At 38.1% G+C, this 17,373-nt stretch overlaps 1 protein-coding gene across 2 annotated transcripts in view; it reads right to left on the bottom strand.

Moving 5' to 3' along the window:
- Window positions 1-17,373, bottom strand: part of LOC123565324 (deleted in malignant brain tumors 1 protein-like) — an 85,840-nt gene that overhangs the window by 42,722 nt on the left and 25,745 nt on the right. For both annotated transcript variants that reach the window (XM_053550052.1, XM_053550053.1), the window contains exons 2-10: window positions 14,454-14,626; window positions 13,512-13,686; window positions 10,261-10,444; window positions 9,192-9,340; window positions 8,484-8,798; window positions 5,717-5,838; window positions 4,179-4,371; window positions 1,412-1,717; window positions 691-1,005 (exon numbers count right to left, since the gene is read on the bottom strand). In XM_053550052.1, coding sequence (XP_053406027.1) covers window positions 691-1,005; window positions 1,412-1,717; window positions 4,179-4,371; window positions 5,717-5,838; window positions 8,484-8,798; window positions 9,192-9,340; window positions 10,261-10,444; window positions 13,512-13,686; window positions 14,454-14,626 — 1,932 coding nt within the window. The remainder of the gene's footprint in view (window positions 1-690; window positions 1,006-1,411; window positions 1,718-4,178; window positions 4,372-5,716; window positions 5,839-8,483; window positions 8,799-9,191; window positions 9,341-10,260; window positions 10,445-13,511; window positions 13,687-14,453; window positions 14,627-17,373) is intronic.

The raw sequence follows: 17,373 nt of genomic DNA, 5'->3' as shown, positions 1-17,373 counted from the left end.
AAGCGACTGAAATGTCATTATTGAGATTGCAGCTTGTCACATAAGGTTAGCAAAGGCCTGCAAGACGCGAAAAAGTAGGAATTTACTCTAAAGTCTGGGCATAATAGGAATGATTAGTATTGATTATAGATATTCTCACCAGAATGACTGTAATATCTATTTACAAAATATATCAGACGGGACTCCACTATATTCAATTTTCACAGTTTTCTGCGCTGTACTGAAACAATAGAATTGTTGTTCATCGACATGAACGGTCACATACCTGCATACCATTATTTTTTAAGATAGAAACCGGAGGTACATATGTGGATTTAATTTGTTTCATAAAGCGCGCTTTTTTTCAACAATAAAGATCTACATGCACTTCAAAACATACGAAAAAGAATGGCATACCGTCCAATAAACAAGACTGGGAAAATCGTGCTGGACACGACTGATTCTGCTTTTGCGACTAGTGCAGATCATGATCAAGATTTGCAATGTTAGCTATAATCTGAGTATTCAGTGAGTATCTTTTTAATCACCCCTTTTAACAGTTAATGGTACTGCCCAAATTGAAAGATGGACAAAATCATTATAGAAATTTAGCAGGGTAAGGGTTAAGTTTTTGAAACTCTAGACATGGGAGCAATAATTGATTTGTTGAGGAGTTTTTCTTGCGTTTAGTTTATCCGGTGATATATCTACCTGATTCCTTGTAGCAGACGACACCAGCTCGTTGTGAGATAAGGCACGTTGCGTAGTTTCCTATCACACAGTCAGTGAACGCTGTCTCATTTCCGTTGCACTTGACTTCAGTTACAAGTGTAGGCGTTCTTCGTCGCTTGTGATAATAAGCGGCCACGCCCCCTTTGAAACCTCGCCCCAACGTTCGACAGAACACGTCTGCTTCTGTATCAGTCCAGCCTGTCGCACATACTTCTCCCCAGATGTGGTGTAAGTAGATGTCCACACGTCCGTACGCAGGGTCGGGGCTGTCGCCGACCAGCTGATACCGAGGACCTTGAAATAGAAAACACATATCGAATTAACATTCTACTAGATGAGGTCTGTGATTTGATTCATAGATTAGTTATATGTTAATAAAAAATGTGTTTTCGTGGCCTCTTGTGTAACTTGCAGGAGTGCATCATTATTCAAGCATACCCAAAATAACGTTATGGTCCTGTTCAGTTTCGAGTGTTCTGAGTAACACAATGTGTATTATATACAAAACGAATATAATTTCAGATGGTTTGGTTGATCTACTCCAATCCGATCTTAAAGCTGGTTTCTGAACAATAATGCAGTCAGCAGTTCGACAATCTCTTACAGTGATAACAAATGAATATCATCCAAATCTCTACCATTTTGTAAGAGTTAAGAATGCCAATAAAACAAATCTCTTGACATGCAATAAAGCCCATACCGTTATCTGGTGTGTCGTCATGGCAACTGACCGATACATACTGGGTGGCCCGGCATGCCTGGGTGTCATACTCGCAGTTCATAATGCTTGTATCATTAGGCTGACATTTCAGGTTCTTCCGACCAAGGGCTGATAGATATGAACCGTATGCTCCAGCTGGCAGTAAACTTCCGGTTTTGTGACCTAGTTCCTTACACACCAACACAGCGTACTCTGGCTTGAATCCTTCGCTACAAAACCCTGTCCAGGCATCTTTCTCAAAGTATTCAACAATGCCTGCATTTTCGTTTCCTCCACTTAATCGCACTATAAGAAAATATATATAAGTCTTATCGAATTCCTTTCCTTCGGCATATGAAGAGATTTAATTTAAAGTGACATTATGCGCATCTAATCGCACACAGTGTGTTTTTGGTGAATGTTTTATAAAAGCAATTTTCGGTTGCTGTGCATTTAAATGTGTTAAATTAACGACAATGCCGCATAAGTATTTAAAGTTGATTCTTTAGAAATAAAGAAATCGGACTAATAAAATAATAGTTCTTTTCTTCAGTCTTCTGCGTAGTGATCTCCCTTACATGTAGGTAGAGATTTCTGAAGTTGAAGGGAAGCAACTCCTACGCGCAGTTTGACTTTTCTTAAAAAGACTGCCCCAGTCAAAATAAGAAAAGTCATATTTGGAAAGTTATTATTTCGTACTGGCAACAGGAAGAGTTTCGTATAGTGGTTTGAAAGCTACAATTTCCCCCACCCTTTTTACACAGACATCTATTTCAGCTGGATTTTTGCTTGAGAAATGCGTATAATTCCACTTTAACTGAACTACAGAAAGTCACATAATTATGTCAAGTCGTCGGTATTAATGTGAAACAAGAATAATGTCAATACTGAATGACAAATGTCTCCCCTGGAAATGCTTCATGAAATAATATTATGATCAAAGTCCAGAGAAGGACTCACTCAGAAACAAAATACACAAAAATGTAGGACTTAAAAGTCCCAAAAATATGAACATATTCATTTCATGTGGATGACGTATACCAAGTTTCAGTTGGATAAGGCGGACATTGAAACCTGTAGGAAAACTACAAAAGTAGTAAGTCAAAAGAAGGGACACAACTCAAGAAAAAGAGCTCCGTCTAACGGGGCATAACAAGTCCGTTCACAAGTAGAAAGGGACAAGACAGTAAAAATGGGCTTAAACAATTACTTTGGAGGTGTTTGTGTGTTGTGTAGGAAGGATAGGGATGGCTTTGGAGAGCATACTTAGAAAAAAGTAACTGAATGAAAACAAATACAGGTGCGGAAAGGTATGGGGGAATATAGGCAGGACAGGGCGAATGTCGGATACTAAGTTACAACAGCAAGAAACTGAGCTAAACTGCCAGTTAAAAATAGAAGTGGGTTACCTGTGACCTTGATAAATGAGCCACTGATCCAAAAATCAATTGGGATCTTCTTCCAGTGGTACGCAGTCATTACGTAATTTTTGAAAGCCACATACTTTATGATTTTCATCAAAAACAATTTTCAGTCTCCCAGTTACTGTGACCCCAGAAACGACAGGGGTGTGCGAAGTGATCATAACCCCTAAGCCACTTACTCCAAAGTCAATCTTTCTCTAACGGTACTTAGTCAGTGTCTTTAAGTTTGAAAGTCACTGCTGTTACACTTTCAGTCTCCAGATTAGTGTGACCTTGGCCTTTGACATATAGATCCCATAAACCAATGGAATCTTGTAGAATTTGCAAGCTGTAGCCATTACAAGCTCTGACTTAAGAGTCCGCAAATGGAAAATGTTGACGGACGGACGGACAACGACATTTCACTATGCCTCCGTTTTTTTTAAACGGGCGTACAAAATATCCGGGCATTATAGTCCTGGCAAAATCGGCGGAGTTGTGTACACAAGAGCGTCACGAATGTATAGACTAACGGACAGTTCAAACATTTTTTGCCTCCTGGCTCTTTGACAAGTGGTAAGTGAAACATGTAAATTTCTTTTAAAGTTTTTTTTTTATTTTCTTTGATATTGGTGTATAAGAGACGGGGAACAATTCCACTCCGCACCTTATATGTAGAGCGAAATAGGTATACGATTGTGCATCCAATATTTATACAGGCTTCAGTAGGTATGTAAAATGTTTTAAGGGAAATGCCACAATTGCCTTTATGTACATAGGTAAACATTTTCTTACGGGTAGAATTTCTTTAAACTTTGTGTACTGTCTCAGTCAGTACACAAAGTTTAAAGAAATTCTACCCGTAGGACATTTTTTGCCCTATAGACATATAGGCAACTGTGGCATTTACCCTTAATGATATACGAAATAAGTATACATAATTATGTTTAGATGTCCTTGATATTACGCAATTGATCAAAGAAATTAATTTCAGGCGAATGATTACTGTAATTGAACAACTTCGCTAAAATGAGTTAAATATATCTGTATGTGAATCAGTCTCTTATATTCATTTTACCTACCTTGTTAAATGTTACTTCAATTACGCTTTATTTTTTTATTTTTTTTTTTGTTGGGTTTAATATCACACTGACATATTAATTATAGGTGGAGGAAGACCCCAGATGCCACTCCGGGCATTGTTTCATCACGGGCGGCCACCCTGGTAGAACCATCGACCTTCCTATTCGATTACGTATTAATGTAATAAATACGACAATTTTTCTTAATAATTCATAGTTTCTTAATACTATAGCTACATAAATCACGAATAATAGCATGTGAAATAAAGCACGGAAAACTACCTTTTCTGAAGCACGTGACATGTGCACTTTGTTTACACTGGTCTGTTTTTACCCGCCATCCGTACGTGGAACACATGAACAAATTAGTGAGAGTGTTACATATAAGTCTGTTGAGGAAGTATGGCGGTACGTTTGCAGAGCTGCCCGTCGGGGACTTCACCACACCGTCGGCATAACCTTTCATTTTACAAACCTGTATTAAATGAAGAAATGTAACAGTTTTTATTTTAGAAATGAGTTATTCCTCTGTTTAAGAATCAACGTAATTCATAAATTCAAGTTAAAAAAAAAAGAATACAAGAGGGTCGTAATGACCCTATATCGCTCACCTGTTGAACTTGGCCTAGGGCCTAGGAATCATCAAGACAAACATTATGACCAAGTCTCATGAAGACATTGTCATAAATGTGGCCTCTACAGTGTTAAAAAGCTTTTACTTTGATTTGAGCGGGTGACCCAGTTTTTGACCCCACATGACCCAATTTCGATCTTGTCAAAGGAATCATCAAGATAAACATTCTTACCAAGTTTCATGAAGATAGGGTCATAATTATGGCCTCGAGTGTTTACAAGCTTTTCCTTTGATTTGACTGGGTGACCTAGTTTTTGACCCCGTATGACCCAGTTTGATACTTGGCATAGGAATCATCAAGATAAACATTCTGACCAAGTTTCATGAAGATAGGATCTAAAATATGGCCTCTAGGGTGTTAACAAGCCTAGTTTTTGACCCCACATGACCAAGTTTCAAACTTGGCCTAGAGATCATCAAGATAAACATTTTGTAAAAGTTTGTATCAAATCAAAGCATAAATGAACCTCTATATGACTGAAATGGCCAGAATAGAAAACTTTGCCCCTTTCAGGGGCAGCAACTCTAGAATCCATGATGGAATCTAGCCGGTTTTCGAAAGGACTGAGATCTTATTGTGAGTTCAGTTGAGTGTAAGTGTGGTAAAAATCGAATGAAAATGTCATTTCTATCGTGTTCACAAGGTAAAAATTAACAAATTTTGGCTCTTTCAAGGGGCCATAACTCCGGAACCTATGATTGAATCTAACGAATTCATCATGGAATCCAAGATTGATTAAAATCAGTTGCAAAATGTAGTCTCTATCGTGTTCACAAGAAATTGTGGACGGACGAAGGGCGATCACAAACGCTCACAGATGAGCTAATAAAACATATTTTGAAAAATACAACATTTCTTTTTATCTGCTCATTGATGGAGTGAGTTCTTATAGTGAGTTCTTACAAAGATATATATATTTAAATGATCAAGAGGTCCAATATACAACCGCCTTAACATGGCAATGACAACCCAGCTTTTATTTTTAAAATATCTAAACTATTATAATATGTATTATCCAGAAAAATATCAGACTGATTTTATTGCTTTTCATTATTGATTGTTCTAGCATAAAACTGATGTTCTTGTCACTTTTTGGGGTGTTTTAACAAGAGAGAAAACGTGGCACTTTTTAGAGAGAGGGTAGGAAACAGGTCCACAATGTCATTTTAACAACGTGGGTTTTACCAGAAATGCATCATTGTCCGTCCATTCCTCGTCAGCACATACAGACCCTTTCAATCCATCGTATGTGATCTGGACCCTGCCTGTAGATGGCACTGAACCACCCACTATATCTACCTGTACTCCTGCAACAAATAACAAATATATGTGATGAAGATATACCTTTCCCAATCAAATACCCTTGTGAGATATAATGTTCAAAAGGGCCAGAAAATAAATCTACGACGACAACTAAGTTTTCACAATAAGGAATCTTATCATAGGTTTGACGCCAAATAAGATGTCGTAATAAGGAAACCCCAACCTAAGTATGACGCCAAATTAATTGTCACAATAAAGTCTTAGGTATGACGGCAAATTAATTGCCACAATAAGGAAATCCCACCCTAGGTATCACGCCAAATAAATTGTCACAAAAAGGTAATCCCACCCTAGGTATCACGCCAAAGAAATTGTCACAATAAGGTAATCCCACCCTAGGTATCACGCCAAATAAATTGTCACAATAAGGAAATCCCACCCTAGGTATCACGCCAAATAATCCCACCCTAGGTATCACGCCAAATATATTGTCACAATAAGGTAATCCCAACCTAGGTTTTACGCCAAATAAATTGTCACAATAAGGAAATCCCACCCTAGGTATCACGCCAAATAAATTGTCACAATAAGGAAATCCCACCCTAGGTATCATGCCAAATAAATTGTCACAATAAGGTAATCCCACCCTAGGTATCACGCCAAAGAAATTGTCACAATAAGGAAATCCCACCCTAGGTATCATGCCAAATAAATTGTCACAATAAGGTAATCCCACCCTAGGTATCACGCCAAAGAAATTGTCACAATAAGGAAATCCCACCCTAGGTATCATGCCAAATATATTGTCACAATAAGGTAATCCCACCCTAGGTATCACGCCAAAGAAATTGTCACAATAAGGAAATCCTACCCTAGGTATCACGCCAAATAATCCCACCCTAGGTATCACGCCAAATAAATTGTCACAATAAGGTAATCCAAACCTAGGTATCACGCCAAATAAATTGTCACAATAAGGTAATCCCACCCTAGGTATCACGCCAAATAATCCCACCCTAGGTATCACGCCAAATAAATTGTCACAATAAGGTAATTCCACCCTAGGTATCACGTCAAATAAATTGTCACAATAACGAAATCCCACCTAAGGTATCACGCCAAATAATCCCACCCTAGGTATCACGCCAAATATTGTCACAATAAGGTAATCCCACCCTAGGTATCACGCCAAATAAAATTTTCACAATAAGGTAATCCCAACCTAGGTATCACGCCAAATAAATTGTCACAATAAGGTAATCCCAACCTATGTATTACGCCAAATAAATTGTCACAATAAGGTAATCCCACCCTAGGTATCACGCCAAATATATTGTCACAATAAGGTAATCCCACCCTAGGTATCAAGCCAAATAAAATGTCACAATAAGGTAATCCCAACCTAGGTATCACGCCAAATAAATTGTCACAATAAGGTAATCCTACCCTAGGTATCACGCCAAATAAATTGTCACAATAAGGTAATCCCACCCTAGGTATCACGCCAAATATATTGTCACAATAAGGAAATCCCACCCTAGGTATCACGCCAAATATATTGTCACAATATGGAAATCCCACCCTAGGTATCACGCCAAATAAAATGTCACAATAAGGTAATCCCACCCTAGGTTTCACGCCAAATATATTGTCACAATAAGGAAATCCCACCTCAGATATCACGCCAAATAAATTGTCACAATAAGGTAATCCCAACCTAGGTATCAAGTCAAATAAAATGTCACAATAAGGTAATCCCACCCTAGATATCACGCCAAATAAATTGTCACAATAAGGAAATCCCACCCTAGGTTTCACGCCAAATAAATTGTCACAATAAGGTTATCCCACCCTAGGTATCACGCCAAATATATTGTCACAATAAGGAAATCCCATCTCAGATATCACGCCAAATAAATTGTCACAATAAGGAAATCCCACTCTAGGTATCACACCAAATAATTTGGCAAAATAAGGAAATCCCACCCTAGGTATGATGCCAAATAAATTGTCAAAATAAGGTAATCACACGGTAAGTATCATGCCAAATAAATTGTCACATTAAGGTAATCCCACCCTAAGTATTATGCCAAATTAAACTGGCACAATAAGGAAATCCCATCCTAGGTGTGAAGCCAAAGAAATTGTCACAAAAAGATTATCACACCATAGGTATCACGCCAAATAAATTGTCACAATAAGGTAATCCCACCCTAGGTATCACGCCAAATAAATTGGCACAATAAAGAAATCCCATCCTAGGTGTGATGCCAAATAAATTGTCACAATACGGTAATCCCATTCAAGGTATCACGTCAAATAAATTGTCACAAAAAGGAAATCCCATTTTAGGCATGACGCCAAATAAATTGACACAATAAGGAAATCCTATCCTAGGTATGACGCAAATTAAATTGGCACAATAAGGAAATCCCATCCTAGGTGTGATGCCAAATAAATTGTCACAGTAAGGTAATCCAATTCTAGGTATGATGCCAAATAAATTGTTACAAAAAGGAAATCTCATTCTAGGTATGATGCCAAATAAATTGTCAAAAAAGGGAAATCTCATTCTAGGTATGACGCAAATTAAATTGGTACAATAAAGAAATCCCATCCTAGTTTGACGCCAAATAAATTGTCACAATAAGGAAATCCCATCCTAGGTATGACGTCAGATCATCCTTACCTGTGTTCTTGTAGCACAGCACATATGCGGCGTTGCAACCAAATAGGAGAGGTTCACCCCACTGCGTGTAGTTACACTTCTCGATACTCGATTCTGTGCCCTTACAAGTAACGTCAACCAACCAGAACGGCAAGTCAGGCGTTGTCACCGGTCCAAAAGCCACGCCCCCAATGAAGCCTTTCCCTAATTGCTTACACGTGACGTTGGCTGAGGCATCACTCCATCTATCGTTACAAAGTTGACCCCAAACACCGCTGTGGCGCACTTCTACCCGGCCCCAGTAATCCTGACCACCGGATAGCCGAATATCGAAACCTGCCACAGATTACAACAATTTCAATAATTCTGCATTTATTGATAAAAAAGATATTACTGTCAGTATCTACCATAAGTGTAAGCCACTATCAGACAAAAGAATCTCGATGCCAGCTATATTGAATAGATTGCAAGTGACGAAAATCATTTGCTAAATGCAAATGCTTTAAAATGCTTTCTTACACCAACAAAGCTTTAATAGTGAAAGGTGACTTCATACCTTTAAATGACGCAGTTCAAAGTTAAAGATTTTACCCAGTTGACACCGGAGGCACTACTAACAAGAAATAGGTTTTTTTCACCACCAGTCCTGTCTAAATGGCCATTTTTATGGATTTTTCATTTGTATAAGGTGGCCAGAGAGTGCCAAGACTGTCTATAAACTATGCTTACTCGTGTCAACATTGTTCGCGGTTGTATTGTGACAGATAACGGATGCACGGTGAGAATAATCACACATTCCCCTGTAGCTCGTGTTCTTACAGTCAGTTAATTTGGTCTCATTTCCGGTGCACGTGTACTTGTATGATCGGTCGACGTTGCTGTAAAAATATAATGTGTTATAGGAGACGTACGAACGAGTACAAAAAAAAAAATCTAGGCAGGAAAATGACTCCAATGCAGTTTTTTCTCTTTCGTCGCCACTTTTCATAAAACATAAAGAATGTTGTGACGTTTAAATGTATTTGATATTTATTTGTTTGTTTGCTTTAAACAACACAAGTGCTTATGCAATGTGTGCCTGGTGTAAATAATCACAGCAAGATATGAAATACCGTTGCAAAATGAAATACAGTAATTGTGGAACAACAGGACAAACGTCCCGTACCACTAGTGATCTATCTCAGTTTTATATTTTTATTTACACGGGTAATGTACATACTTTTCTAAAATTAATTATCGAAGAGTAATATTCCTGTTAGCTGTCAACGATTTCATTGCCACTATTTTTGTTATGTGCGATATCTTGATGTCTGATTTAATTTTACTATGCTTAAGCATCAAATGGCTCAATTAACAGTATGAATTCTGTTTAAATAGTGCTAGATAGCAAATCAATTTCGATTATGATAACAGTAGAATCAATTACGTTCGCACTGTGGCATATTTCTACAACGAGACAGCTTGGTAGCTTTGACGATACTTAAAAGTATTATCATGGTAAATCGAAACTTTCTGAAAGATTATCACAAAAATACACATATTTCCCTGAAAGTTTGGAATATTACCGTGATAGCTACTTCGCTATCTCGTTGTAGAAATATGCCACTATACGTTCGTATGTCTCTTTAATACAGTTAAGGTTGCAGAAAACCCCAGTCTTGACAGATTCCACATGCTAAAAGTTAAAAAGCCGGAAAATACATTTTAGGAGTGAGATGACAGCTACTTGAAATATTTGAGCGATCTGTTATATCATCTTAAAAAGACAGGGATATTTAGTGAAAGAGATGTGATGTACCTGAATTCTGAAGGTCCAAGAGCCGAACAGCATTCAGCTATACCGTACACAAAACCGAGCTCTTTACAGACAGTGGTAGCGGCATAATCGTTCCAGCCATCGTCACACGCGTCTCCCCATTTATAGTTGTACATCACCTGTACCACTCCAACATTTTTCTGTTTTGATTTGGTCTGTAATCGAACTGTAACATAACTAGAATATTTGAGCGTTGTCTCAACGAAAGCAGACGTCCATTTCTTCCATATCATTTTGAGTATATGGCAGACTAATATCAGTTTTTAAGTCAAATGTTTGGCCTCCGAAATAAAACTACGTCACTGTTAAAATTATTTCCTCCAGAAATAAGCTAAATTAAACAACAGAAATAGCGTTTATTAAATCTCAGTCAAATACAATAAGTGCAACGTGTTGATATTTTTGGTGAAGTCGCGTATCTCAGTCTTTCTTAGATAATAGATTTTTGTTCATGCTGCTACTTGGGCTGGAAATTCTAAGTATAGGTATGTATATATAGAGGATGTTTGTTTGTTTTGACTGAATATGGAATATATTTCACTGAGAAGTGAAAAAAATTCAAATATTTTCACAAGCACGTAGCGCGAGTGAAAATGTGAACACTTTCTCACTTCGAGGTGAGATATATTCAATATTCACGAAAAACAAACAAATTTTCTTTTTATTTTATGCTCAGTTACGTTGAGATGTGCATTTTGCAACAATTTTTAATCTCAGCGCGGGAAACAGACGCGCGTAAACAGACATGACGTCAGACGTATTGTGACGTTAGAAAGACGCATACAACATAAAATTCCATTTTATTTTATTTGTTGCTGCATAACGTTATGAAATTCTCATTAAGTAAAATAATTTGGATCGAGAAATATACTATAAAGAACAAAGTGCGACTACAATTTTCATCCTGTTTTTAGCAAATAATTTAAAATTCATACACAATGTATTAGGGGGCGGAGCTATCTCTCACAGTGTGAAAATATAGATTTCATATTTTCACAGTGTGAGTGATGAGATATAAAAATATTTAACTGATAGAATACATTATTTCATTAGTTAGCATAAAATAAATTCTAATATAAATTATATACTATTAATGCCGGATTTCACATTTTTATCATTTCTCTCTGTAATATATAAGTTTATGGATCATATAATGCGAGTATGTAACGAGGGTGTGGAAAATGCTCAAAACATTTGTGATTTTGGTAACGGGTAATCGCGACCACGTTAACACAGATCTATAGAGTTAAAGCCCTGCTCCGCGGCTATTCAAATTCTACTGTGTGTATGCAACCTATGATTACTATAGGTAACAGTTAACGGCCTCGCGCCACACTTTATTTCATAGTTCATAGTCAGGATTTTCATGCTTTTTCAGTGACAATTTAAGGTTAAAAGGTAGGACTGGAGCAGGTCTTTAAGTGAACTATGGAGAAAACAAACAATTCTTTGGGTTCCAACCCCTTAAAGTTATGCTCTTGGCGCTCTGACTTCGGGCAAGTTATTGGGTACATCAGTGTACAGATATCTCGGATTGACGCTACTTTATACGTCTGGTATTTTGTTACAGCTTGCTGTCTTGTCTAACTAGTTGTACATAGGGTAAGTGCGAGGTTGACATGCCCCAAACACGTTTAACAGCACGCTGTTCTTATAGGAGGAAATAAAGAATATCTATCAACTATATCATTTCTGTAAAGTTTCTTTCTGCGGTTGACCAAGCTCTGGCTTTGTCTGCTGCGCTCAATGCTTCAAGGGAGTTAACTCTAATCTATCATCTTTACAACATTTTTGTACAACCATCGTGTTCTCTCCTAACTCATACCGTTCGCTTCTTCTTTCATTTAAGATTTAGTGGTACATAATTTTGCTGAACTTAAATCTTATACACCTGATCAGACATATAAAAAAATAATCGTGAATAGGCAAAATAAATTGGTCAAACGTGCTGGCGGAACGCAAAACACAATGTTATCTGTAAAATATTGTTTTTCCCTCTTTAATGATTGGTTAACCCGCCGAACATCAATATTAGTCATGTGCAGGCGGACAGTGTTAATTACAACGGTTGTCGTAAAATCAACATGCGAAAGAATGTACTGAAAATATATTTTGGAGAAAATGTTATGACATTTTTATTGCGGTTTAATTTAAAAGTCGATTAGCTCTTACTTTTAAGAGAAATATGCTTTGCATACTAATTAACGGAACACATTATACAGTATGATGTAATCATTGTCAATAGGAATGTATTTTACAAATTAGCCTGGTTCTTTTTTACTGTATTCAATTTTATTTATAGTTTGTTTAATTTGAGCATAAGGTATGACGGAAATAAACAGATAACATATGAAGCTTATTAAATGTAAAAGTGAAAGCCGAAAGCCAAAGACGGGCGTGGGGGGTGAAGGGGGGTGGAATAAAAATATATTAATTAATACTTTCTACTATGTCAATCAAATATTCAAACCTACGACGAATACGATTACGATTTATCAAGAAATTCGTATGTTTTATGTTCATAACTAAAATGCGGATAAAATCAAACGGTTATAACTCGGTCGATTGTTATCTAAATTTGGAAACGTTTGGGGGCACATATGAAAAAGTACAGACTCAATGTCAGAGAATATTGTATTAACAAAAAATAATATCCTTTTTCACAACGAAACTGAAGCGCTGGAAAACGTGAAACACTGTGGAAAATGTATTATCTAAGCTACTAATAGACAGTTTGGGGTAAAAATTAAATATGCTCAAACATTTTAAGGAAATTGTGTCCTTTATTGACAAGTGATTAATACTAGTAACAAAGGTGTTGCACGCTTCATTATCTAACTCAAACCGAGTCTGCTATTATGTTGCATTAAACGCCTACAAGAAATCATCTTATCGATCCGATTAACCTTCAAAACAGCAGTTATACAGTGAATGTGTCTGCCGTAAAAAAGCGCCCTGCACTTTTTGAATCAGAGTTTTATCAAGACAGAGTCCATTCAATGTTCAGTTCCGCTTGAACGGTTGCTAGGGGCGTGAAGTGTGTTCACATTTTATGACCTCTCATAAACATACTTGATCAAACCGAGTCTGCTATCATGTTGACTGGTTGCATTATTTGCTTTTAAAAAGAGGTTTGATTGCAACTGTTGCTGTGAGTACACCTTTAATATTCTAGAAAAATGTCACTTTGGCCATGAATAAGACAAAGGCAAACATGTATAAAATTTTAATACCTGTTGTATTGTGACATATGGCGCCGACATCCTCGTGATGGTAACAGTTATGTCGGCCCCAGCCGCGACTTCTGCACTGAGTAATGGACGTCTCCGAACCGTTACAATCTAATTCGTCAAGGAATATTGGCATGTCAGTGGCGCCGGATAAAAACACCCGATTTGCAGTTCCTTCCTACAAAATGGAACAAACTAGTTCTTTATTCAAAGTAATACAAACAGTATATTAACATATTTATCCTCCAAAATGTGTAATAAAAGAAGAAAATCATAATGGCTCTAGCCTGAGTTAGTAACTATTTTGAGGATTTGGGTCGGAAGTCATTTAAGAAACATTTCTGCCGCGGTCCTGCAGTCTCAGTTTAATGCAAGGTGAAGATGTAGCACTGTCCGCGAGATAACTAAGTCCTACTTACTCCCACCGCGCTCTCCCAAAGGTAACTAGGTCCTACTTACCCCCGCCGCGCTCTCCCAAAGATAACTAAGTCCTACTTACCCCCACCGCGCTCTCCCAAAGATAACTAAGTCCTACTTACCCCCACCGCGCTCTCCCAAAGGTACTATCTACTTACCACCGCGCTCTCCAAGTAACTTAACCTCCCCACCGCGCTCTCCCAAAGATAACTAAGTCCTACTTACCCCCACCGCGCTCTTCCAAAGGTAACTAAGCCATACTTACCCCCGCCGCGCTCTCCCAAAGGTAACTAAGTCATACTTATCCCCCCCCCCCCCACCACACACACACAAACACTCCCCAAGGTAGTTGTATTTAATTAACCCAAACTCCCCGAGGTAACTTATTCTCCCCGAGATGACAAAGTTGTACTACCCCCACCCAATTCTCAGATGTAACCAAATTGTGTATAGTTACCGCCCTAAGGAAGTCATGCTGTATTTACACCCACTCACACCGTTCTCAAGAGGTATCAAATTTGTACTTACCCCCCAGAGGTAACCAAGTTGCCGGCATATCACAGTAGCTGCTTTATTATCTACCTCGTATTGGTCATTGCAAATAGTACCCCATGGATTATCGCCGGCGTTACCGTCGGCACTCTGGATTTCTATACGTCCCTGTGAAGGATCTTTCCCACCGACCAGCCGGATATTGATTGCTGAAAAAATAACAATAAAATAAGTGATAAATGCAATTTTAGGCCAAATCCCTTGAAAACTGTTAGCGGAATTACCCGGACAAGATTATTGGTAATGCACAATACACCAATCTGTAATATTCGAAGGGCCATAGCTCAAAAAATTCTTACAATATGATCAATTTTACTTTAGGGTTATATATTTCTGCACGTTTGCGCCAAACCCATTCAAAACTGTACAAGTTATCCAGACTAAGACTTCCGGACGGACGAATGGAATGTCTACCTACGGACACCAGTTTAGTGATCTTATGTCAACTGTATGATCATTCAAATCACACAAAATAATATTAAAATCTAATTTTGAAAAAAATAAGACTATAACAAATACTATAACATTTTATCTCAAGCGCACGTCATATTATGCCGACTGCTCGAGATAATTTAATCTAACAAAGTAGGTGTATGTCTTAAATATACCACTGGACAATTGGATGGAAACTGAAGGAGGAGTTGTTTATCCAAAAAAGTATGACGGACAGACGGACAAACGGACGGTCAGTTCAAACACTATACGTCCCTCGTTGTATTGTATTTAATGCACACCTCTTTCCCATTTATATCAAACGGCATTACATGCTAATGAGAACATACGTTTTTTGTTCACACCAATTCCCCCCATTTTTAGTATAAAATATGCGTATCTGATTGTCCGATTATCATACATCTGGTGATTTTATTCACATATTTTACGGATGCCCTGTTCACATGACGAAATATTTACACCATGTGTAATATTTGTGTTCGTGCAATAGTCTACATTCGCAAGTGGTGGATCAATTAAAATTATTTTCATTAATTAAGCAGTATACTGATATCAATGTCATCAATTAATGATTCATACATGTGAAGGTAGACTTGCAGAAGGAAACAAGAGCTCGTCGAACACGAAATGCCCCCATTGATGCATTCAGTAATTGCACAAGGAACAGAAATTAATTGCTCACTGTAAACAAAAGTTCTTATGTTCTGGTTCAATGTGACATTGACCTTTGACCTACTGACCTCAAAATCAACAGGTCATCTGCTGGTCATGATCAACCTTCCTTTTAAGTTTAGTGATTCTAGGCCCAAGCGTTCTCAAGGTATCGTCCGGAAAGTGTTTAACTGTTCCGGGTCAATGTGACCTTGACCTTTAGCCTACAGATCTCAAAATCTATAGGTGTCATCTACAGGTCATGATCAACCTCCCTATCAAGTTTCATGATCCTAGGCCCAAGCGTTCTCAAGGTATTGTCTGGGAACGGTTTAAATGTTCCCGGTCACTGTAACCTTCACTTCTGACCTACTGACCTTAAAATCAATAGAGGTCATCTACTGGTCATGATGAACCTCTCTGTCATCTTTCATGACCCTTGGCCCAAGCGTTCTCAAGTTATCGTCCAGAAACCGTTTAACTGTTCCTGGCCAATCTGACCTTGAACTTTGACCAAATGACCTCAAAATCAATAGGAGTCATCTGCTGGTCATGATCAATCTCCCTATTAAAGTGGAATTATACGCATTTCTCAAGCAAAAATCCAGCTGAAATAGATGTCTGTGTAAAAAGGGTGGGGGAAATTGTAGCTTTCAAACCACTATACGAAACTCTTCCTGTTGCCATTACGAAATAATAACTTTCCAAATCTGACTTTTCTTATTTTGACTGGGGCAGTCTTTTTAAGAAAAGTCAAACTGCGCGTAGGAGTTGCTTCCCTTCAACTTCAGAAATCTCTACCTACATGTAAGGGAGATCACTACGCAGAAGACTGAAGAAAAGAACTATAATTTTATTAGTCCGATTTCTTTATTTCTAAAGAATCAACTTTAAATACTTATGCGGCATTGTCGTTAATTTAACACATTTAAATGCACAGCAACCGAAAATTGCTTTTATAAAACATTCACCAAAAACACACTGTGTGCGATTAGATGCGCATAATGTCACTTTAATTTTCCTGATCCTAGGCCCAAGCGTTCTTGTGTTATCGCCCAGAAACAATTTTACTGTTCCTGGTCACTGTGACCTTGAACTTTGACCTACTGAATTCAAAATCTATAGGGTCATCTGCTAGTCATGACCAACCTCCTTATCAACTTTCACGATCCTAGGCCCAAGCAATCTTGAGTTATCATCCGGAAACCGTTTAACTGTTCTGGGTCACTGTGACCTTGAACTAAGACACACTGACCTCAAAATCAATAGGGGTCATCTGCTGGTCATGACCAACTCCCCTATCAACTTTCATGATCCTAGGCCCAAGCGTTCTTTATTTATCATCAGGAAACCGTTCAACTGTTCAGGGTCACTGTGACCTTGGCCTTTGACATACAGATCTCAACATCAATAGGGGTCATCTGCAGGTGATGACCAACCTTCCTATTAACTTTCATGATCCTAGGCCAAGCGTTCTTGAGTTATCATCCTGAAATGGATTGGTCTTCATACAGACCGACCGACCGACCGACCGACCGCCCGACAGACCGACCGACCGTACGACCGACCGACCGACCGACATCTGCAAAACAATATACCACTCCTTCTTCGAAGGGAGGGTGGGGGGGGGGGGGGGGCATATATGTATGTTGGTACTCGCGTGATTCAATACCTTTAACGTTGTTCACATGAGCAAGACCCCGGTGAAAAATTTGCGTCCTCACGAAAGCAAATCTTTCATCATGTGAACTAAAAATAAAGACAACGCGATATGTTTCCGTAGAGCGTATTA

Source organism: Mercenaria mercenaria, chromosome 8 (assembly GCF_021730395.1).
Source record: "Mercenaria mercenaria strain notata chromosome 8, MADL_Memer_1, whole genome shotgun sequence".
Taxonomy (NCBI): Eukaryota; Metazoa; Mollusca; class Bivalvia; order Venerida; family Veneridae; genus Mercenaria; species Mercenaria mercenaria.
Note: the sequence above shows the minus strand (reverse complement) of the source record. Positions and strands in the feature narration are given on the sequence as shown.